The sequence below is a fragment of the Xenopus tropicalis genome, chromosome 1, assembly GCF_000004195.4.
Source record: "Xenopus tropicalis strain Nigerian chromosome 1, UCB_Xtro_10.0, whole genome shotgun sequence".
In the NCBI taxonomy this organism is placed as follows: domain Eukaryota; kingdom Metazoa; phylum Chordata; class Amphibia; order Anura; family Pipidae; genus Xenopus; species Xenopus tropicalis.
The window spans coordinates 120782799-120807246 of NC_030677.2; the positions used below are offsets into that span (position 1 = coordinate 120782799).

At 38.3% G+C, this 24448-nt stretch overlaps 1 protein-coding gene across 1 annotated transcript; it reads right to left on the reverse strand.

The window, feature by feature from the left end:
* Positions 1–9016: 9016 nt before the first annotated feature.
* On the reverse strand, positions 9017–18412 carry klf4 (Kruppel-like factor 4 (gut); the record flags this gene model as incomplete). The annotated part of the gene is given in 4 exon segments (NM_001017280.2): positions 9017–9865; positions 13507–13671; positions 13762–14668; positions 17955–18412. Coding segments are annotated over 3 exon segments (1224 nt in total). The 5' UTR covers positions 14645–14668; positions 17955–18412.
* Between the last annotated feature and the right edge of the window lie 6036 nt (positions 18413–24448).

The window sequence follows — 24448 nt, forward strand, 5'->3', positions numbered from 1 at the left end:
TACTGTTACATTTATATTCTATTTATGCAATATATTTTGAGTTGGTTCCTAAGCTCAGTAACTGACAGCAGCACAGAGCATGTGCATTGAATCAGATGGGGAGCTACTGGGGCATCTTCAGAGGCGCAGATCTTCCCTGCTAAAGGGCTATGGTTGCCTTGGGCTGGTGCAGAAGCCCAAAACATAATATACAACATTCTGCCCTACTTCTTTAGTTAGGCCATAGTTCTCCTTTAACTGTGATCCAGCAAACTACCAACTGTAGCTTTTTTTCATTTAACCCTGTGGCGCCATGTAACAAATAAACTGATTTTATATATAGCCATGTGCTATTCCATGTGCATATATGGCACTATCTGTCATTTTCATCTGATATACAGATTGATACAACTGATCAGCTACTCTTACTACCTAATTCACCAATGTATAAATATAATGGCGAGTCCTAATATCCTCATCAGCACTCTCTACATATATGAGGACTGTGCTGTCCAGAGCCTGGGGCCCTCTTTATTGAGTGATTGGTTGCCAACCATATGAAGTTTATAATGCATCCCATATTGATTCTACATCATGAGAGATCATCTTGATTGTGTCTGAGGCTATGGAGAAACACATTAAGGCAGTTAGGGGAAAGAAAACCATGGATGGGGATGAAAAAAAGAAAACCATGGATGGGGTAAATATGGTGGTGTTTTACAAGCAGAGAGTTGTTTTATATGTAACTGAGGTATACAAAAAGTCTATAGAACACAAGATAATGAAGATATATAATTCTAGACCAATAAACTGCATTTTGGCTGGAATCCAGATTCTAGGAATGACTTGGATTGTTCCAAGTACCCTCGGCAATCTGTCACTGAAAACCGATGATTTTGAACATGGCAATGCAAGAACACTTAAGGAAGTCCTATAATTTAGTTGCTTGATGTGCTTCTATTTGCTGCATATCCGCATTATTTTAACCCAGAAAATAACACAAACACTTCTGTAGGCATTCTCAAAAGCTTTTTCTCTTTTTTAATATGCTTTTGTCAGTTGGTTGAGCAATGCCTTTCCATCCATTCATCTTTAACAAACAAGCATCGAAAGCAAGCAGATTTCCAACAGCCTTTATTATATTTCCAGTTTTGTGTTTCTGTCTGCTTCATCTCATCATAACTGACAGAAAAGGTATTGCATAACAAGTGTTGTCCAGCAGATAATGGAGAACATTTTCAGTGGTTTTAAATTTCTGGTGTCATGATCGATTTCACTATATAGCTACAAAATAATACACAAGTATCTTTTACAGCCTAAGCACCAGAAAAGCCTATGTAGTGTCTCAGGCATATATGCTGTATACTTTCCACTAGGAGCAGCACATCAAAGTTTTTATTTTATTGTACTGTAATATCAGTACATATCATTTTTAGATAAGGTTTGTATCAAACCTGGATTAAAAGTAATATATACCCTAATTATCTTCATATGTTTATCTACCATTTATTGCCAAGATTGAGAAACTGTAGAAAAGTAATAGAGGCATTGATTCTAACACCGTGAATTTTTCCAGCTCTGGAAAAATACTAAAATATTTATAAACATATTTTGTCGCAGCTGCTTGGAGCATACCATTTTAGTCATGTCTTTTCTAGGTTGACATACTCTAATATACTTTCTCACTTTACATGTTGGTTCATACTTCATCTGTATAAAAGGGTCTGTTATAAGAGACTGATATGAGACCCAGTCTATATACGTAACCTTTTGGAGCACATAGTTTGACGCTTTCTGAAACCTCATATGTTTTCATTTTTAAAAAATGCTAACTTATTATAAGTATTATATGTACTGACAACCATTTTATATTATATACTATAAAATCAACATGTACATACAGTAATCCTTTCTGTATTCCAAGATACCCTGTGATGCCCCTATTTGCTTGTAAAAACATGCCACTTGTGTACGTGAATAAATATCTACTTATATCTACTTTAGCCATTGTTCACTCAATACAAAAGTTGTGCTTGGATCCACTGCTCTGCCAAACAAATAAAAGTTAATTGTAAGCCCAGAGTTCTTGTTTTAAAGGAAGTGACTATACCTACTGGGCTTTTCATTTATTTAACCCTGGAAGAACAACCTACTTTAAAATGTATCATTACCTCAATAGCCCTTGGAGCAAGGTGGAAATGGATAGGTTAATGCAATATTTTGTATGGAACTGTAGTACATAATCATCTCTTTTTCAGCAGTGCCTTTGTTAGCCAGGCTTTTGTTTTTCAGCTCCTCTTTTGTGCTCCCCTATTCAGAGATATATGCAGATCGAGAAGCCAGCAGCCAAATGAAACAGGTGTCTGTCCTGTCCTATATATAGCTTAGTCCAACTATAATAGAAACATAATAAAGGTATTTTTCCCTTTCTTCTATACTGCATTGTCCCTAAAAACCCTGGGAATAAATTGCTCTCATGTAAAGAGACAGATAATCTGGCCAAGGCTGTACAAAACAATGCTATGAGAAGCCTGGAGGACATGATCATCCAGCACAGCTATGACTATCATGATCAGCTTCAAAACTTACATATTTGCTGTTTTATGATGTTGGCAATATACTACTTCAATACCAATGGCAGGGTTTTACATATGAACTGTTTCATGTGATATTTTTTATAGAGACCTAAATAGATTTAGATACGTTTTGTTGCCCTCGGTAGAGGTCTGTCTAAGTGGAGAGTTTCTGGTCTCTTTGTGTGTGGAGGGAAGAATGCTGTATCAGAGAAAAGGCCTATTTTTGTAAAGATGATTTGGAATCTGGCTGAGTAGGCTAGCTGATTGAGAAAGAGAAGTTGTTTTCTGTGAAATGAAATTTATCTGTGAGTAACCTTTGTGGTTCGTGTCTATGAGAAGGCCCTAGAAACTTTTGTGTTGTATTTTTGTGCTGCATTGTGCTATTTGACGCTGATATATATTGACAAGCACCCAAAGTAAAAAGTTAGTACAGGTGTGAGAATCTTTTATCTGGAATGTATGGGACCTTGTATTATCTGGATAAAGTTGTATTCTATTATTAGGAGCATCTGTCTGACAGCATCATTGAGTAATGCATTGGAATAGTATCAGACTGCAGTTGGGGAAGGCCATTTTGTCATCCATGCTTCTCCCCTGAGAAAACTGCAGCAGTACAGTTGCCTCAAACATTACAAAAAAGATTAGAGTAGATTTATGACAGGTTAAATAACATCAATGATGAGGTATTTAGGGCAACAGCACAAAGTTACCTAGTGCTTAGTAACTTCGCTGGCAGGCGACAAAAAGTACAGAATCACTTCCTGTTGACTTCAGTGGCATTGACATATGGTGCAGTTGCAGGTTAGGCAATTGTCGTTTTAAGATGTCAGATGTCAGGATTTCTTTTTGTGACAGTGCCCTCCTTTTGAAAATTGTGGCAAAAATAAAAACAATTCTTATTTTTATAATACATATCTGCTTTCAGAAAATTCTAATACTGTAGTTTGTTGTTTTCTGTCAAGATGCCTCCGATCCCATCTGTGAGTATTAAATGGAGTGATGCAATGACTGCCAGATACGATGCATACACACTTTCCTATGCATACAGGAGAACCCTACATACCTTTAGGCCACAGACAAAGTAACCTGAGATAGCATAGAACTCTACCTAATCTCCCAGCTGTCATATGCTAATTACAAGAGATACGATAAGGGAGGGATAACAAGCGGAACTGTCGGATAAGGTTATGGGCAGAGGGGAACAGTAACGAAATTAGATAATAAATAAAAAAAATACAGCTGGTGACCCCCCACAACAAATTTCTGCAGGCACCAACATTTTATTGTGGTTTTTATAAGTGGTTTAAGTGTGCAGGTAGCTGTAGTCCAGCAACATCAGGCTGTATGCTTAAAGGATTATTGTGAATTGGAACTTTGGTGAATCCTTTCATCTGTAATCAAGTTTTTTTTCAATTACATTAGAAATGCAAGGGGTGCAGTGAGATAGTTATATGAAGCCTTTGCAACCACTTTGACTCTCTGGGCAGTATACAGGGATCAACATACTGAATGTGGAATGCAAAGTGTTTTTAAGCAATATTAATCATGCTACCCTGTTGAGATCACTGGCCACCTTATAATTATTTGGCACTCGGGTGATTGCACTTCAAATTGTTCAGGATTCAAGTATGGCTCCAGCTATTACACTCAGTATGTATATCTTGCTACAAACAAGCGGTTATCCTGACTTAGGGGCACATTTACTAACCCACGAACGGGTCGAAATGAGTCCGATTGCGTTTTTTTCGTAAAGATCGGTATTTTGCGATTTTTTCGTATTTTTTGCGATTTTTTCGGCGTCTTTACGAATTTTTCGTTACCAATACGATTTTTGCGTAAAAACGCAAGTTTTTCGTAGCCATTACGAAAGTTGTGTAAAATCTTGCGATTTTTCGTAGCGTTAAAACTTGCACAAAAAGTTGCGCTTTTTTCGTAGCGTTAAAACTTACGCGAAACTTCGCACCTTTTAAGTTTTAACGCTACGAAAAAGGCGCAACTTTTCGCGTAAGTTTTAACGCTACGGAAAAAGCACAAGATTTTACGCAACTTTCGTAAAGGCTACGAAAAACTCGCGTTTTTACGCAAAAATCGTATTGGTAACGAAAAATTCGTAAAGACGCCGAAAAAATCGCAAAACATACGAAAAAGTCGCAAAATGTTCGTTTTCAAGTCGGAACTTTTCCAATTCGGGTCAGATTCGTGGGTTAGTAAATCAGCCCCTTAGTATAAGTGATTGTATATTTCTGAAACCCAAAATCATAATTTGAGATTTATTAACACTTTAGCCACCCAGAGTGTCAGTTCTTCCAGATCATGCTGCACAGATGAGGAATTGTGGATGGCATAGTTTTATGCCATATGTCATAGTTTTATGTAATTTTATGTCATGTCATAAAATCACAGAATCACTGATTTACTGCTTACAATAGGCATCCCCAGGTCATTAATGATCATCATTAAAAATCGTTTAGACTGTAGGCTTTACATGGCAGGGACTTTCTTTCTACTGTGACTCTTACTTCTTGGCACTTAATCTCTGTTTATTTATACTAATTTATTAATTATAATACTTACCCTCCCTACATGCACTTTTCTACAGTGTAAAATGTAACATGCATACATACTGTACATATTGAGTAAAATTGGACCCAATAAAGAAGCCTACTCCAGATAAAGAATGCACCACAAACAGTAGGTCAGTAAAAGGTATACAAATGTTCCTCATTTGGTGTTAATTTTTCCTCTCTCCTGACATAAACATAAACAACAGACACATAACGCATGTAAAAATAGGTAGACCTAGCAAAATGTACTTGGAATGCTCTTATTTTGGGCCTCATTTAGTATCACAGACGCATGTAAAAATGCAATACACAAAGAGGTTGTGTCTAAGTTATCTTGCACCATTGTGCTTTTCGTGTCAAGGTGCTAGGTGCAGCCCTAAGAGATACAATAAGGTCAATACTGTGCACCTACCATTGACCCTGTGCAAAATGCAAGGTTACTAATACATTGGCACTGTTGAACTTGGCCTTGTTCAGTAAATATGGGATATTATACTTTTTGAATGCTAAGCTTTACTTTGAAGACCTGTTTTGTGACATAAATACAGCACAATTAATGGCAGAACAGCCGCTTCCTTTAATGGCTTGCACTTTCCTTTAATGCCTTAGTAAGTTCAGTCCAATTAGATGTCAAAGGCAACATAATTATGAGGGTTGTCTTGTCAAGTATTTTTTTCAAGGGCTTGAACATTGCCCTCCGCTTTTGAAAAGTTAAAATGCTGCACCTTGAGGTAATTGCTTTTTTTAAAGTAATCCTACACAATTTATGAAAGAGTCTGACACACATGTGGAAATCCAGAATGAATAATATAACTTGCATGGCAAAGTCTAAATGAATTCCTCTAATTTTAAACCAATAACAAGGAGACTGATACATTACCTAGGAGGGAATACATCTCATTGGGCGATGCTAATATGGTTTTTGCATGAGCGTTTTATCTAGGAGAGGGGGATGCAGGTCCAGTTCACTTACTGAAAAAGAAAGCTGTAGAATTTCCATCTGTATAATAGACACATTCCAAGATTTCCGCCATTGCAAAGGAAGATGAAATTGTTATATGTATATAGGCTTATAGTAATAGTTTGATTTACACTTTCATCACATAATTAGCATTATGTATAATAATTTTTCGCTATTTATACAAGCTTAAAATTTTCTGTCCTCAGCTGCCCATATTTAAGACATTTATGGTCAGCAATTGTAAGTTCAAAATATATGTAAGCTTTGCAGATTACTCATCTTTTACACTCATATAGATAAGTAAGTCACAGGCAATGATGTAAATGTGCCTTTAAGATAAAAGGTAATGATGATCCTAAGGCTGTATCCTGAATTACAATAAAAGAGTTATTAGTTCATGCAGATGTGGCACAGATCCTCTAAGGCTTAACCCCCTGTGCTCCAGTCCCAGCACAATAGTAGCAAAACAATAGGAGAATGACTGCTATAACGTAAGCAGGACTGCTGTTTTTTTTCCAGAAAGAAGAATGATACAGTCACACAAACAACATGAACTGCTCACCCATACAAGCAAAGAAAAGTGACTTTAATTGTAAAGCAGCAAAAAAACCCCCAAAAAACTAAGTATTTAAAAAAAAATATACCAATTCATTCTTTCTTATTTGCATCTTTGGCTTTCAATATTTATTGGATGTGTTTCTGAAATATAGCAGCTTTACAAATCAATTTTAACAAATATAAATGGCAGTAAAATCAAAACAACAGCAGATGAAAGTTTTAGCTTAAACATATGGAGTGTAGTTTGCATTCAGTTACAGCAATTAACTTTCCATTCAATAACAAGTGGCAGAATGGCTTTTACTAGTGAGCCTAAATGTTGGCCCTGGAAATAACATTCATAATAACAGTTTATATGGCAAAAACTTGTTTCTTGAAAAAAGAGCAATGGGCAATAACAGTTTATGGATGTTTCTCATGCCATCTATTGCTTAAATAAGCACGGTGAGTTATTCTGGCTGGTATTTACCCCCAACTTTTAGGTTATCTAACTATGCACCTATAAGGACAAATTGCACCATAACATGTTTGTCTCACCCACATAAATCCGTTTCACAACTTTTGTTTTTCCCAAGCAAATGCATACATTTTCAAATATAAGGGTTGTCCATTACAAGTTTATGATAATTATGTTTCAAAGCCACCATACCATATTAAGCAAAACCCCATAGGGTGGTCCTATTAAACACTGGTTGCATCTTTTCATAGGTTGTTGCCTTGCAGCTTGTTATCTTGCGATAAGTATTGGTCATCTCTGCATTAATGTGGGTGTGGTGGCTTAGCAATATTGTGATCATAAGCTTGTAACTAAAACTCATTTTTTTTTTAAATTGTATGCACTTGCACAAAATGAACATTTAGTGAAACATGCTGGCAGGTACATTGAAAAATCCCACATTTTTATATTTCAAGCAATCTTGGCAAGAGCAGTTCCATTATACATTACTTATCTCACAATCCTATGTTTTCTGCATTTGGCAGTAATATCTGCTCCAGTGGGTAAAAAAAAATCACAGGGCAGACTAAGATAGTATAATGTATAAAAATTAATCACATGTTAATTGCATTTGCAAAAATTAAATGCATTATTGGCAGTGCTATTTCAAATGGGTAAGGTCTGGTTGTTGCCTATGATAAATATGAGGCCTTTGTGAAAAGTGTTTGGAACATTTTGCTCTAAAACATCATTGCTGTGTTAGTGTTGGATAAACTGGTGCAGTTAAAAACTGTGATTCATGATTGTACTGTGATTTTATGGAAACCAATATACAAATGTTAACACTGGAAAAAAAATTGTGACATAATTTGTATACTAATCTCTAAACGTCATTTGTACAGGTGAAGGCACTCATTTGTTTTTGGCACTTCCATTATTTGAATTAAAACTGACTATCCTGGAAATTCTTTGCTAAGTGTTTAAGCCCTGTTGATGGATTGTTTCAATCTCCAGTATTCATAAAACAAAGCATAAAACTGGCATATCACACAATATGCAACATAAGCAGTAACTGCAGCAAGTTACATATATAGTTAGATAGTTCGGTCAAGCAATGAAATCATTACTATCATGCCAAAATTCCTGTTAACCTTTTGTCGGTCACACATACCCTTTTACAAAAGTAGACTATAGTCAATGTTCACTATGCAATACTGCTGCACTCAAGTTATGTATAGGATAAGGAACTTCCCTGTAATAATATAAAAGAAACATGGTATGTTGTATATGATTCACAAGTGTTCTGACAAAGAGTAACATTGATAAAATAAGGTTTTATAAAATGGTTCCTTTTATAAATAGAGTTAATTTGTCACTACTGACTGTAAAAGTAATTCTGTATTTAAATTATACTGTAAAAATAGAGGCACTTCTCCAGTCACTGTCCAAAGTAGGGCTGGATTGCTTGTTGGTTGACAGTAACATGTCATTGATGTCTCTACTGAAATCATTTTTGATGTTGGAGCTTATAGTTTTATGGTTGGGGAGCAATAAATGCTAGTCTTGTTAAAATACTTTGCCTCAGACTGCTCTGCTGTTTCATTTTGTCTATCACAAAAACAACACTGCCCATGTGATATTATCTATATGAGGTCGGCATCTAACCTAAGAGAAAAAAAAATGTAACAACTGCAAACAGAAAAATCGCAAAGGAAAGTTAAGACCTTGTAAAGGACAGCTGTCTCCCTCCATCATATAAAATATTTCTACGTTTATTCAAAACTTACTGAATATGTAAATTAAAAAACTGTGACAGTAAATTTTTAATAGTTTACAAATATACAAAATAGACGTTTGCTTAATTTTATATTACATATTTTTTATGTAAAGTCAAATATAGAAAAACATTTTGTTCTGCTTAAGGCATATTTGGAAATAGTACAAATTATTGCACATAGAAACCACAGTGCGTCACATACTGTCTGCATATACATATATATATATTAACAAAATAAATCAGGTTTCTATCCCTGACTTTGGTCATACTTGTATATCGGAAGACAAAAATAGATTTCCTTGTCAGATATGCAGCAGTTTGAGAACTTTGGCTTCATTTTGGTACCATTAAAAGCTTCAGTCTGTAAGCACCATTAACTAATTTCAATCCTTCCAGCAACATTCTGTACCTGAAAATTTTCCTGTTTTTGTGATTAGTTAGAAATTATTAGGAATGAAAAAATACAAGTTTGTAGTTGTGATTTTTCTCTTGAAGGATTGCATTAATTCCTCAAAAGTTACATAAACTTATTTGGTAACTTGTAGCATTGCCCTCTAAGCTTGAATGGTTGACCAAAATGTCCATTCCAGTCACTTATAACAATGTTGTAGTCTGATGATTCAAGTCATTTTATAAAAATGAACACGGAATGCTTGAAGATCCAGTCAAAATCCCACTTTAACGTTTGCATTCTTCCAGTTCTGAAGATAGATGGTATGTTAAGTTACATATCAGTGGTCCCATAATACAGCTATATAACTTGTAGTGCTTGTGTTATTCCTTTTGCCCAAATATAGCGCAAGCTCTGAATTTCATGGCAGTACAAGACATGCAGTACTTAGAAGTGCCTCTTCATGTGCAGAGCAAGGTGGTCAGACCTAGAGAAAGCTCGATCACATCGCTGGCACTGGAAAGGCCTGTGACCTGTGTGTTTTCTGTAGTGCCGGGTCAGTTCATCTGAGCGAGCAAATTTCCACCCACATCCTTCCCAATCACAGTGGTATGGCTTTTCACCTTAAAAGTACAAGATAAAACATTAGGAGACAAAACTAGAATGCAGAGTGAATTTAATGTAAACATTTTATTCATTATATCAGTAAACCAGCTATTATTAATGCCAAATCAGCCAAAGACAAACGGTTGTAATTAAAAAACATGGAAAACAACTTCAAGAAATTGAAGTCATTTTTTTTTTTTTAATGAACACAGAATGCTTGAAGATCCAGTCAAAATCCCACTTTAATGTTGCATTCTTCCAGTTCTGAAGATAGATATCAACCTATCAAACAATATTGGGCGTGAAGGAATTCTTTTGGTTGGTTGTTTCTGATACTAATGCCAGCATTCATAACATTTTAAGGAGGAATTTGTTGAAACCTGTGCATTACTTAAACATATGAACCTTTAAGATAATGAAAGACATGCCTTTCTGTAGGAGGTCTGTGGTAATTCGCAGACTTTTAATAAAAGTTCAGACAAAATAAAACAAAGGTCTTGGCTGAACCTGCTGAAATTATAAACATGGTTGTGTCACATTCTAGTAAATGCCAAGCAAGACCAAATATCACAGTGACTGAAAGACTAGATTTTTTAAAAGGAAAGGATGTTCAGTACATCTTTAACCAAAACATTAAATGAACAGCAACACCAAAAGGCGAAAGTGTTGTTAAATATTATAAACAATTGCCTTACAATAGTAAAAATTCTGTGTTTGCTTCACGAAGGCTACTATAATTATATAAATAAGCTTTGTGGAGGTATGGGGGCAGCCATTAAAAACTAAAAAAGAAGAGAAAAAGAAAAGGCACAGGTTACATAGTAGATAACAGATAAACTCTTTCTACGGCATTAATCTGCTATCTGCTATGTAACCTGTGCCAATTAGCCCTAATTCAACTGAATGACTTCCCCCACAGAAAAACAACAGCTTATATATATATATATATATATATATATATATATATATATATATATATATATATATATATATATATATAAACTATAGTAGTGTTTCTAAAGCAAATAAGCAACTACCAGTGCAGGGCAACAGTACGTTATATATTTTAATTACTTTAAAAAGGCTGGCCGCATTTTATATACATTTATGACTCTCCAAAAGTCTAGTAGAAAGTTAGTAGTTGCATAAATCTAAACTATACCCTGCCACAGCAAACAGATAAATCCTGCACATGGTGACACAAGCACCTAAACCCGGCATGGACACAGGATCTTGCAAGCCCCATAAAAGAATACACCTTTAGTTAAGGGATGCACCAATAGTCACAAATTACTCCATGTGTGTAACACTTAACAATACCCAGAAAAATAGAGTAAAAATATGGGAAAGTTGTGAGCAACCATAAATAAATTTATATGGAATTCCCTCTTGCAGCTATAATAAAATTGTTTCAGTATTTGAAAGGATTAAGGTTATAAATATATATTTAAATCAGGTCTTAATGAGAAATAAAGAAAAAACTATAGCTAAACAATTCAAACCTGAAAAAAAGTACCGAATCGAAAAATCATATCTAGTAACAAGCAGGGAGTGCAAAGGATCAGTAGCCATTTTTAAACAAGTAAATTCAGTAAGCCTAGTAATCAGTGGCTTGACAGCTGAATTATTTGTAATGAGCATATTTCTGCTATATTGTGCACTGGGCCCTTGGGCTTTATATGAAAGTCCCGCAAGATCAAAGTAGTTTTACCTTCATTGTTTGATGTGAATACATTCTACGAGTCTAAAACTGGAATCAGATGTGTGCTAAACATATTCTAAACTTGGCTCACGTCCACAGATATTAACCACACCTCAGAATCTTGTGAAGGGAATTTTTCCACTTGAAAGTCAATGATAAATTTACAAGTCTCCTTGCTGACAACTTTTGGCAGAAGGCTAAGGAAAATAAGGGAAAGAGCAATTCTCAGGTGCAAAACAACCCTTCATTCCTCACAACACTTGTTCTGGCTCTTCAACTGGTCACCAAGTCTAAGCCTTGTCATCATAGCCTAGTATCTCATAGTTCAAACATATGTAGTGTAACAAAATGAGATACTTTATCAATTTTGCCTTGTCCTGCCAGTAATGACCCTTAAGCATCAGGTACTAGGATTGCATCACATTGCTACATTGCATTACCATGTCATGGAGTGCTCTAAGTTGTATGAAAGGATGTTTTTGCTATTACTGCTTCATTAAGAGTTTAATCTATTTCAAACACCAATTTTATATTAAAACTATTGTTCTATTCTAGTCTGCAGATAATAAAATCTTGTCAACAAACTGAGAGGTGCTGCTGCAAGTTATAATACTGCTAATTCCCCTTAAAGCGTTTACCTTAAATTACAGGTTTCTTGTATAACCACACTCTCCGTTTTTTAAAAATGAAACAATAAGTGTGAATACTAAGGTGCTCTACACAGGTAACACTACTTATAAATGGCACCTATTCTGTGACCCTGGTGCTGGCCATTTTTACTATTCAGATATTAAAAAGGGGACATAAACAATTTAACACGGGAGAACAGCACAACCTAACAATGAAAGTACCTCCAAGTTCTCCAGGGCCAGGGACCAAGTTGATCCAGAAGGATCCACAATTAAAAATGTAAACTTGACTCCCTGCCCTTGGGTTCATCCAATCATCATTAAACATTTTATTACAGCGAAATACTTCATCTAAAATTTAATCAACTATCTAGATCACTGCATATGAGGGATGACATTTTGGTATATGTAGCTAATATTAAAATGGGTACTTTGGAGTGCTAATGGTAATTTCTAGACTTGCTGCATGTAAAATATATCACTGCAGAGTACAAAAGAACAAACCAGACACTCAAATGGCAGGTATATTCGTTTTGTACAAGAATTTCAAGAATGATGATTTATAGCAAAAACATCAAAGTTATAACAAGTTACATAGTTGTATATTATTGGAGGTTGCACTGAAGAAAATCACATTTCCATTAAGCTCAACCTTTTACCTATGTAAATTCTACCCAACTTGTAGCTGGTTCAAAGAAAGGAAAAAAAAACCCTATCTGAAGCCCTCTTCTATTTGCCAGAAAACAGGGAAAAATATAATAAAATAGATTATTCAAAAACTCAATTTTGAAAACTACTTAACCACAGCAAAAGCTTTTCTTTTGGATAGCCAATATATGTAATAAAGAAGATTTTTTCCAAAATAACATTGTGCCTTCATAGTGTTAACTTGTAACTGAAGTGCTGTTACTAGAGAATTAAAGTATCCCAAAATTTAAAAAAGTGACAGATATTAACATTTATGCTTGAGCAAAGAGTTCTAAAAAAGGTTAAGTCTTGGAATGTTTTTAAACGAATAGCGCAAAATATACCTTATTCTGTTAGCTTATTTAAGTACTGATCACGGGGAGCCCTCAGTACTGGAAATCCACATAGTACTATGTCTATTAAAGACACCTGAAAACAGTGCATTTTTAAAAACTAAATAGGTCATAGTTTTACATTTTAGGGACAATAATTTCTTAAACTACAATTATAATAAGCCACAACAGTAACAATAAGGCTATAAGGTAGAGAAAATAGAAAGCAAACTTATTTCATCCCACCATGCTAAGAAAAGTAACAGAGTACTTGGCATTTTATTTAGGTTCACAAACATATTTCTTACCTGTATGAGTTCGTAAGTGAGCCTTTAAATGAGAACTCTTGGTATAGGTCTTTCCGCAACCTGCATACTCACAGGTGTGAGTAGCAGTCCTTTTCCTAGGCCAGGATTTTCGACCCCGCTTGGGTTTAGATTCCTCTGGTATACAACCCCCAGTTGTCAAAAGCTCTAGAGGTGAAGAGGGTGGAGTCAACATCACTTCTTGTTTCAACAGTTGCAAGTTTAATGGCTCTTCAAAAATATTTAGATAAGACTGACCTTGATATTGTAGCTGGGTTGGAGGCAATTGTGTCTGCGGCTGATCTGAAGTGAAGTGGGAAAAACTGGCAGAGGTGTGGTAGGCTGGAGGTATTGGCAATGAAGAATGACTTAATGTCTGAGAGGAAGAATGACAGTCTCTGCCCATCAGCTCTTCTGGGGACAAAGATTGGTTAGTCCTAATTGGTAGACCCCTTCCTGCTTGAAACTCACGCATGCTTTGTGACTGTTGGCCCTGTCCATCCATTGGGCATGCTGAAGTGCAAGATGAAGAAGGTTCCTGCTTGATCTTTTGGCACACTCTAGGAAGCTGGTGAGTAGTGTAAGACAAGGGACTGTCTATGCCAGAGTTGTTTTTCCTAACACTGATGGTTTGGCCATAATCACCCATGCTAACAGTTGTCTTTAGAACAAATTTACCTTGCAAGCTAGCTTGTGGCTGTTGTTGCATAAATACTGGGTCCAAGTCAGGTCTCATCAGTTCAGCCACAAAACCCCCTGAAGGTGAAACATCATTTATATCCGCCAGGTTGAAAGTGGCACTGGACATAGTAGGATCCCTTGCATTGTACATAAGGGTGCCCCCTGATGATTCCTGGGGACAACGTACCTGGTATACAAAGTTGCAAGTGGTAGACGAGAGAGCAGACATTGTATCAGGAAGTGTGGCAGGAGGTGGAGGTGAGGAAGCAGTGACCGACGAAGATGAAGAAGAAGAACCCACAGTCATGGACTCTTGGTGGATAAGGGAATTGGACAAGATAAAATCAAAGTCCAGAAGCTCATTAAATTCCTCAGGTTCCCTTCGAGTCACCAGAGCTGGAGAATCCATCTCCAAACCATCATAAGCACGAGACTGGTTAGGCACAGAATGCCTCTTCATGTGGGGTGGGTCTTCCCTCCACCTCTGTGAAAAATAAAAACAACAAAACTTTTTAAGAGGTTTCAAACTTGAATAAGTAATAAAGTGTCACATGAAAGTTTAATAAAACCATAAAGTGAAAACATGTATTTACATGAATGCTATATCCATTTGTCCAGCACCTGCAAATATATCCTTTGGCAGCAACAGACTTAGGAAATGTTTTCATCTTACTGTGTACAGAGCCAAATGACATCTGAGCCCAGTTTATCCCCACTTAACTAAACCACTGTATTTCAAAAAGCTAATTTGTTGTCTGTGAATGAACATCTTTCGGCCCTGCCCTACTGGAACTTAAACGGCAGCACCGTAGCTACACATTATATACATAACTAACTATATTAGAGCATCAGAGGCAAACACACCATTTTACTAGTGCAGTGTAACCCCTACTAACTCTTTAAATGCATTGCTGGTTTATTAGGGTGTTAACCTTTAAAACAAGCTGTATCAAAAGGTCAGCTAGTCAGCATTATTAGTTATAGTCTCAAAATAACAAAACCTTAATTTCAAAGTAATTGGGCATTTTTAAAGTCCTTATTGGCACATTACTGGAAACAGAGCCTTGTGATTCATTTTTGTCCTCTGCCAACTTGTGCAAAGGAAAAAGGTGTTAAGCGGCTAACACCATGGTTGCACAGCTTTGAATGTTGTTTAAGACCTATGGTAAAACAGACACTGCATTTATATAAATTGATCTGTTTTGCCTTTCCAGTGGGCTACCAAGGACAATATTGGGAATACAGTATTTTTTCAGAAATTCACAGTTTACCAGCACAATAACAAAATGAAAACAAACTTATTATTACACATATAAAGGGGATCTATTTACAAACACAAATATCTGAAAAAATTATGAAAAACAAATATAATATGGTACAGTAAGGGATAATGTTCCACCTTGGTGTAAATATTACATATCACAAAGTATATCTGTGCCAATAAAAGTCAAAAGACAGAAAGCACTTACAGCCTTACACAAGTGACAGAACTGCAAGGTGTCCTGCTTATCCTGTTTACAGTAGGTGGTGCAATATCCCTTAAATACATGAATGACTTGTACAAGTAAACACTTAGTAATCTGAATTTAACATTATATACTCTTAAGCTTTTAAGCTTGCCCACCGTTTTGACTTTGTGTAACCTTGGATACAACTTCCAGCCACCCCCAGCAAACTTTGGCTTTCTGGGGATCATGGGAGTCGTATTAAACAAATAATTGAATATATACTGTAGGAAAATCCTCTCATATCCCTAGACAAAGTTAGATAAAGAGAAGTATTGCTAAGAATGCATAAGTGACATCTCAACATAATACTGTTGTAATTGTACAGCAGTGACATAACAACTGTAAGATGATAAACTATAGAAAAGTTACCTCTTCATTAAAAACATCATATTCTTTATATAGCATATGCACTTAACTATATAATTCACACAAAAACAAACTCTGGAAAATAAACATTATTGTGTACAAGCTGGTTGCTATGACAAAACTAAAACAGAGACCCTTCTATTCAGCATTTCATCCCTATCACAAGGAGATGAGTAAGAGCAAGAGGCAGACAGTGAACAGCAAAGCTCTGTACCCTGTGGGATGTTAGCATAATAATAAAAAGAGGGAGGGGGGTGCAATAAAGAAACAAAAATAATAAGATAACTAGAATGCACCAGTAGCATCAGATAATCACAAACTTAACATAAGGTAAATATGCTCTAATCTTTTTATTTGCCACATATTTCAATGTGAAAAATGTATACAACCTGTATAAAACTAACTAAGCTATTATTTAGGATTTGCGTTATATTGAAAGGGAAAACAGGGAATTTTAGGATCCAGATTGCAAAATTACTACTTAGTGTTGATTTATTTCATAAACTGAGCATTAAAAGTGTTTTGTTGCTCTGAGAGAATTAGGGCAGGCATATTTAATATCAAGAAGTATTTGTTTCTCTCGCTTTGTAAACACTCTTTATGACAACAAAATTCTTTGCATTGTGGAAAAACGCCAAAATGCCCAGAATAAATCATCATTTATCTTTATAGCACCAGCAAGTTATGCAACACTATAACACTTTTAACACTTCAACACTATTTTTACGACAAACATGGTTCTTAAGGCTAAACAAGAATTACAAATAAAACAGTTGGATAATAAAAGGACCTGCTTGTAAAATTTTAAAATTTATAGGATAACAATGCTTAACATGAAATGAATACAAATCATGACATTATCTATGGTAAGGGCAGGATCAGCGGTAGGCTGGCTTGGACATGTCTGGAATGGCATATAGGACAAGCACTACTTTACAGCTGTATTCTTTAAAACACCGGTCTCATGTCTACACAGCCTCCCTTAAACGCACATTTCCAAAATATGTGCACATACAGGAAAATGCTGGAATAACAACTACATCCTTAGTGATACCACAGCTTTTTGCTGCAGACTCCTGCTCTCAGTCCCTAGCCATTCTCATATGAAGCAGGATACTCACATTGCCTGAACTTGCCTGTCTCAGTGCCTTGTCCTTGCTTGGGGTCCCCGCTGTGAAGGTTGAGATGGAGGGCAGCAGGGTCCTGCTGAGAGCCATATCACACTCACTGGGTGGCTGCTGCCTGGGCAAATATACAAAGACAGTCACAAGAATATACTGACAGCACTGACAAACCCATCCCCTGACTTTAGCATTCGCAGATGTCCTGCTAAGGAATAACTAAGAATAAAGAGCCAAACCCTAAATGACTAAATGAATTCCTAATGCCACCACTACAGGAATCTGTCCCTGTCCTAGCCCCATTCCCCTCTGTGCACTTACACCTTTCTACACCACCTGTTGTTAACTTTACAAAGGGAAATATGCTACAGTTTTATAAAAGAAACGTGATCATAATCTCAATCTAAACGCATCCAGGGCAGCAAGCACTCCATGGCAGTGGTGGAAATAGGCAGCAGTAGGCAGAAGTGGAGCTCCTGACACAATTATGCAGAAAGAGCCGTCCATGGCTATGAGGATCTGGAGGCAATATGCGAATAATTGTTTATGTGCAGAAGGGAAAGAGTTACCTGCGCCCCAGCACATAGGGAAGCCTGTCACTGCAGGAATGGATAGGGATAGTCCACTTTTGCTCCGTAGGACAGGGCAGCACCCATAGGTATGGGATGTCAGACCCGTAACCCCTCCAAGCTGTGGCAGAACTATAACTCCCACAATCCCCTGACACCTGGAAGTCCCAGGATGGGCGCCAATGGAAAGGACGAGTCCCACGTACCTCATCAATGTGGCAGGGTCAGCGGAGCCTGTCCGGGGCTTGACGCAGTAGCAACAGATAAATCCACATAGGACGCACGAACGAAGAGCGTATAGAAGTCACCAAAACAATCCAAAGAAGGGCTCCCTTCACTTCTTTCTTTTATTTCAGCGTTGGCATTGTACGGAGACAAGTGGAGGGCAGGTGAGTGGCTGCCCCCCTGACGAGATGACGCAGAGAATAAAGAGGAGCAAGTGCAGCGCGTCATGCGCAGAGTTATGCGGGACACAGCGCAGCTCTGCGGGTTTCACGGCACTGGGCAGCTGGCGGAGTCCCCTGCCTCTGTCACACAGACCTGCGCTAGGGAATTCCCTCCAGCTGCACTTGTCATGGGAGGCTCCTTGTCATATAGAGCTCACGACTCCTTTCGTACGAGCGCCCCGTTCAGCCCCTGCCCGCTTACTGCAAGTAAATGTGAACACACTCACAGCCTGACAAGCATTAAATTGAACGGGCGGAGCTTGTCTCCACGTGATATCCAAAGCTGCCCCCGCAAATCACGCCCCTGCCACTCCCACTCTTAAAAGTCCTGCCTCCTGACAGCCTGTCAAGGGTTCCGGTGCCCAGGCTTGTGCCTGTGCTGCTTATGAGCCGAAAACTAGTATAAGGGGTGCGCCGGCTGAGATGCGCAGTTGTCATTGGCCAAGATTCTACATATGTTTCACTTAGTACCGACTGTGTGATTAAATATTACGTGCACATTTGCACGAGATTGTCATAACAACGTGTTTTCTAGTTTTCTTTAAGTGTTTGGTCCGCTTTCCCTCATCACTTCGGATATGAGAGGGTTACAGATTTGTGGAAACAGTTCTAAATCAGTCATCCAAGCCACATTTCCAGGGAAAATAAATATTCACTTCCAGAGATGGTTGCATACCTCTAACAGAAGTTTCCACCTTGCTATCTTCATTACTTCCTGAGGATGGAGACCAACTGATATGGGAAGGGTGTGGACAGAGCTGTCACCCCCCTGTTTCTTTAAAAGTTAACCAATATTGAAGGCTCTCCCCCGTTCTTCTATCCCCCAGCAACATTCTCCCGATTTTTCTTAAGTCTCAAGAGGTCCTCAGGTGAATTTATGGTGCGCATGCGCAGTAAGCATTCAGTGATTTTACTTGATGCATTTGCAGGCCCAGATTTGTGGCAAGGCCACAAAGGCCTGGGCCTAGGGCGGCATCAATTTATCCACATGTACATTTTGCTCCCACTGGGAACGGGACACACAGAAAACTTAAGCGCATCCTGTCCCCAGTGCTCCGTATGTGAGTGAAAAGAACGCGAGTGATCGGGGGAGAGGCAAGAGAAGTGAGGTGGCCTATAGGTGCTCTGTAGTGAAATCTGGCTCTGTGCATTTGTGTATGCGTGGTGGAATTTTTCGGTTTCATATTCAACTTTGCTTGTGCGCATGATGTTACTAATGGAAGTGTGCGTGACATCTGTGACGTCACTTTTCCATGTGTAGGGTAAAATTTTTGGCATTTCCCTTGGCTGACATAGCTGTCAGGTTGACAATATTTTCATTCATCCAGGTCATGGTATATCTAGTATAAATAAATCTAAAGCAACTGGACTTGTTAGGTAATCATTGAAGACATTTCACTACTCATCCGAGCAGCTTCTTCAGTTCAACTGACTGGTATGGGAAGTCCTCAGCATATGTACTGTCAGGTTGACAGCTCTGTTTGGAGAGATAGAAGATTGTGTAGTGATGCTCAGATACTCAGCTGTGCATAATGGCATAAACTGGCTGCCTATCCTGAACAGAATCTCCTTCTCTTCTCCCCAATGCTGTCCTGACCCACAGGTTGGGTTGATATTGGAGCAACCATCATGTGTTGGATACAGGTCAGACTGGGGAAGGGTACTGTTTCTCTGCTCCCAAAGATTCCCTGTATTCAGGGTCAGACTGGGCCAGCAGGACATGGGGAAAAAAAACAGGTGGGCAACACTAACCCAGACCCAGTCTTCACCAGGCACTGACTTCCCTTCCCCTGTTTGCGACAAAAGTATAAGGTATGCATACTGGGGGGGAAAGTGATGCTGTTGGGTGAACGGGCAGTCAGGGGCCCCTGGGTTAGCAGCCCCGATGGGCCACACACACCCCAGTCCGACCCTGCCTTTAATTGAAACCAGAGGTGTTTGCAGAAGTAGCATACAAAGATGCAGGTAAGGGTTGAGATTATGTCCTACAATAGCATAATTTTTTGGGTTAGGTTTGGATGTGGATTAAGGTTGTGCAGGTTGAGTTTTACCTGACCCAAACATCACTTACATATTCAGACATATTCAAAGGCATGGATGCAGTATTAAAGGTGCATATTACTGTTAAAGTTCATTGAATTTTTGACAAAATAGCAACCACAATGGATGACTTATCTGGAATTGCACCATCCCACCCCTAGTTTACTCAAAATGGCTTCAGCCAAGGAAGGTGCATACTTCTAGATCTGGGCTTATTCATTGCCAGTTTCACCATGTGTGACTAGGAGTATGTAGGAAAGCAAACTGGCATTACCCACAAGTTTCACACTAAGTGCCATTCTGTCTGCTCCCAACCTCCACTCCAGAGGTTCCAGTTCCATTGTTTTGGAGCCTTATGACTACAATACAACCAGCAAATTATGTACCACAGAGCTATCAACCCTACCTATTTTTTCAGGAATTAATCAATTTGGACTTCTCTCTGCTGGACCCCCATCTGATAGCATTCTCCTGATTTTATCTCTTTCTTCCGAAGTTCTCCATTAAATTCCAGTCACAAACACACACTCAGCATTCAATGTGCACATATTAACGTCACTTCCAGCTAGCGAGATACATTTTTTGGTCCCCCCAAAGTTAACTGCTAGGGTTGACAGCTCTGTATGCAGGATATGGATTGGGTGCAATTACAAATTTTTGCACTTGCACTGACCTTACCATCACTGTGTACAAAATATATAAAGGTCACTGAAATCTATAGGGACGGATTTGTGGCAAGGCCACAAAGGCCCGGGCCTAGGGCGGCACAAATTGAGGAGTGGCATGCTGCCCAGCCACACATGAAGTTGCTTACACCAGTAGCACTGCAGTTTAGGCACGTCCCCTGTGCTCCTAGCGTAAGTCAAATGATGCGTGTACATGCGATCCTGGGGGTGGGGCAGTAAAGTGTGCCAACCTCTTAGTACATGGCACAGAAATCTGGCCCTGGAAATCTTTTTCTTTCACATACACAGCCTACACAAGATTGAAGGGAATTTTGATGCTCAGTCAACAGATATATGCAAGATATCCATTAAGGGGCATAGTTATACAGCAGCCAGACCTTGCCCCTGGGGCCCAGGTAGTGTAGAGGGCACAATGATCACTGACAGACAATAAGTTAATATATATCATTAATAAATATACTTTATTCCCAAAGTTAAGGTGGCACAAAAATTATTTTGCTGTGGCCATTAACTTATAGTTGTTGCTTCTATGTGCACTGCGTATATAGAACTGGAAGGGGTAGAGGACAGTTCAGTTTTCTCTCTTTCTGCCAGCTAGTGTACACAACAACTCCTAGAATATCCAGGCACTCAGCCATAATTGGCAGTATAGCATTAAAAGAATCAGGAATCATTTGCCACAATGTATTTATTTATTCAGTACTGTGTAGCAGCCATAGCAGGCGTTAGGATGCTGGTAGCCAATAAAAAGCAGGGAAGCCCTCTGTGGAAGGCTTCCCCATAAAATAAAGCGCTCACTGTCCCTCCACACCCATCAAACCAACGCCAGTGAATGTGTTTTGTTTGAGTCGAGGGGCGGGCGTGGTTTATGGGTGTGACGTCAGACGAGCGGCTGGCTGCCAAGCCCTGCCCTAGTGCTGACGACAACGGCGGCCCCCTAGCGCCAACTAAAGGATAAGGGGTGGGAGCGGCCTGCATATATTGATAATATCCCTCGGTGTTTAGAGACCCAAACAAGTTGGTTGCCCTTGGTAACAAGCGCGCTGCCGGAAGTTATGAGCAAAGCAGTTGCAAAGGTAGCGCGACAACTGGTAAATTATTGCAGGTGTTATTAAGAAGAGTGCGAGCTGTATGTGAATTTTGTTATGTTCGTGTGATTTTTCTTGCGAAGTGTAGTTTAGTACAATGGAACAGAGAGGAATGTAAAGTATCACAGTCCAGGGAGTTCGGCTTAGCAGATATATATAAATATATATATTATTATTATCATGTATGTGGGATCGTAAGCAGTTCATATATATATATATATATATATAATATATATATTTTTGTAACACCTATTTGGCCTATTTAAGGACAAATCCAGGCTAGTAGTGTAATGGAGAGTATGGGTTACATGCGACACTTAATACAAAGGAGTGAGCCTCCGCTATATGGGAGAATTAAGATGGAGCGAGGGTGTAGTTGAACTACAACTAGCTGAGGTGTGTGATGCAAGTAGTAAAAGATGGACGCCAGAGGATCCTTTATAATAACTATAATACAGATTTATTGGACTAAGCACAAGTTGAATAGTGCAACAGGGTATACTGTATACTCACAGTCACAGCAGTATAGGATTAGTCACAATGGAATACAGCACATGTGACACTTTAGGAACAGAATATCCCACTTGGAGGATGCACAGAGGATTAGCTGATACCTGAGATGAAGACCTTTCAGTAGGGAGTGTTCCGGCCGACTGTGGTCTAGGGGACAGCTCCTAACCTGGTACCTGGCGTCTAAAAACCAGTCCCTAAAGAACGACAACAGAGCCGGGGTAGGCTAAACCCTTTTACAACTCCTGGTTGGGGCTATTAACTGCCCTTGCTAAATAAGCTGACTATGCTCACCACTTCTAGAGGGTGCTATTAATAAAACTGACTGTGCTGGCTTTACCTCGTTCACGGGGTCGTCCCCGACTTATCACTAGGGTATGAGGTCCCCTAGGGCTCAAGATGGCTTCTGGGCCTATGTCCGGTCCAGGCTCAATTGGAGCTCTGTCCAGAACACAGCATGGAGCCAAAAGAGAAAGACACTTCCTTGTGCAAGACACTATATAGTCTGCCAAGGGGAGTGGTCAACCTGGGCTAAACCTATAGGGGGTAGCCTAATAACTGTAACCTGAGAGTAGAGGGCTCTGCCCTATAACAGTACAGATAAGATTAGATAAGGGATAACACCATAGGGAGCTTAACCCTATGGGTCCCTACATATTAATATGTCGGTATTTACATGCTGAACTAATAACTGATAAGCAAAGTCATATCTATCTTCATGAAAAATTACATTTTTAAAGTTGATCTGAAAAAAAAATCTGATTTTCAGGTTTCTTTCTTAAAGAGAACTCTCTAATATACTTCTCATTAACTGTAATGTTTTTATTAAAAAAAACTGATTGTATGCAGTTCAGTCTCCTCTTCGCTTTACTTGTTCTGACTGCTGCGGACACAGATCTTGTCCATTGAAATAGACAGTGTTGCACTGTGTTTTGCACAGCTGAGAAGGAGGGTGCAGGTCATTTCTCACTGAAGTTAGCCAGGTTAGACAAACAAAACATACTATAACACTGCTCAATGCTTCCCTGCTATTTGAAAGTGTTGATCATTTCTCTGCAGTGCAGCCAGCATCTGTCTTGCTTTTTATTCGCAGCAGGCCTCACATTCAGGTGCATCTTGCAGTGTCTGAATGCCTAGTGAACATGTGTTGTTTCATTTCACCCTATTTAGTAAGTTTAGGAACCCATTTTGGTACTTCTTTAAAGACTGAACTACCTTTGAGAAAGTGGAGGATGGCTATGAAACGCATCGAGCATTATGGTTCTGTGAGATGAGAATCATTTTCAAATATCATACTTTTAATAATAAAGTAGTAACTTTTTATTCCAGCAAGTCGCTCCGTGATACATTTCCATTGGATGCCAATGCTTTCTGGGGGCAGTCCTTCACATAGAACCATGCAAGAGTTGTGCTGGTCCAGAATGCCCCCATATACTACACTTAGCGACGTACCTCCTTCAGGTAACCTTCAGGTAACCAGTCATTAAAAATAATACTTGATACTGGTTTTAAGGGATACGATAAGGAAAAAAGCCAATACTGATCATTACTTTATATTAAAACAAAAACTGGATATGAAGTAACTAGAAATGTAACAAGTGCTAACTGTTTAATTTATATGCAGTGAATATAATAGTTTACAATATAGACTGCCCAAGCCTCTACATTGGTAAATACTTAAGTTAATACATTATGTAGTCTAAACAGTGCCAACATAATTAATAATGCCCCTGAAGTTTGCAACATAGTCCACATTTCACCCTAGGCCCAGTTTTCCTAGTGTAAGGGATACATCCTTAAAATCTAAAATATTTAAAAGTATAGACAGGGACAAACCCATTGTGTGATTCTCTAAAATTATTTTACTAAAATCAAGGTAAAATTGCATTCACAATATATCAGACAATTAAAGCCTCTCACAATTGTACCA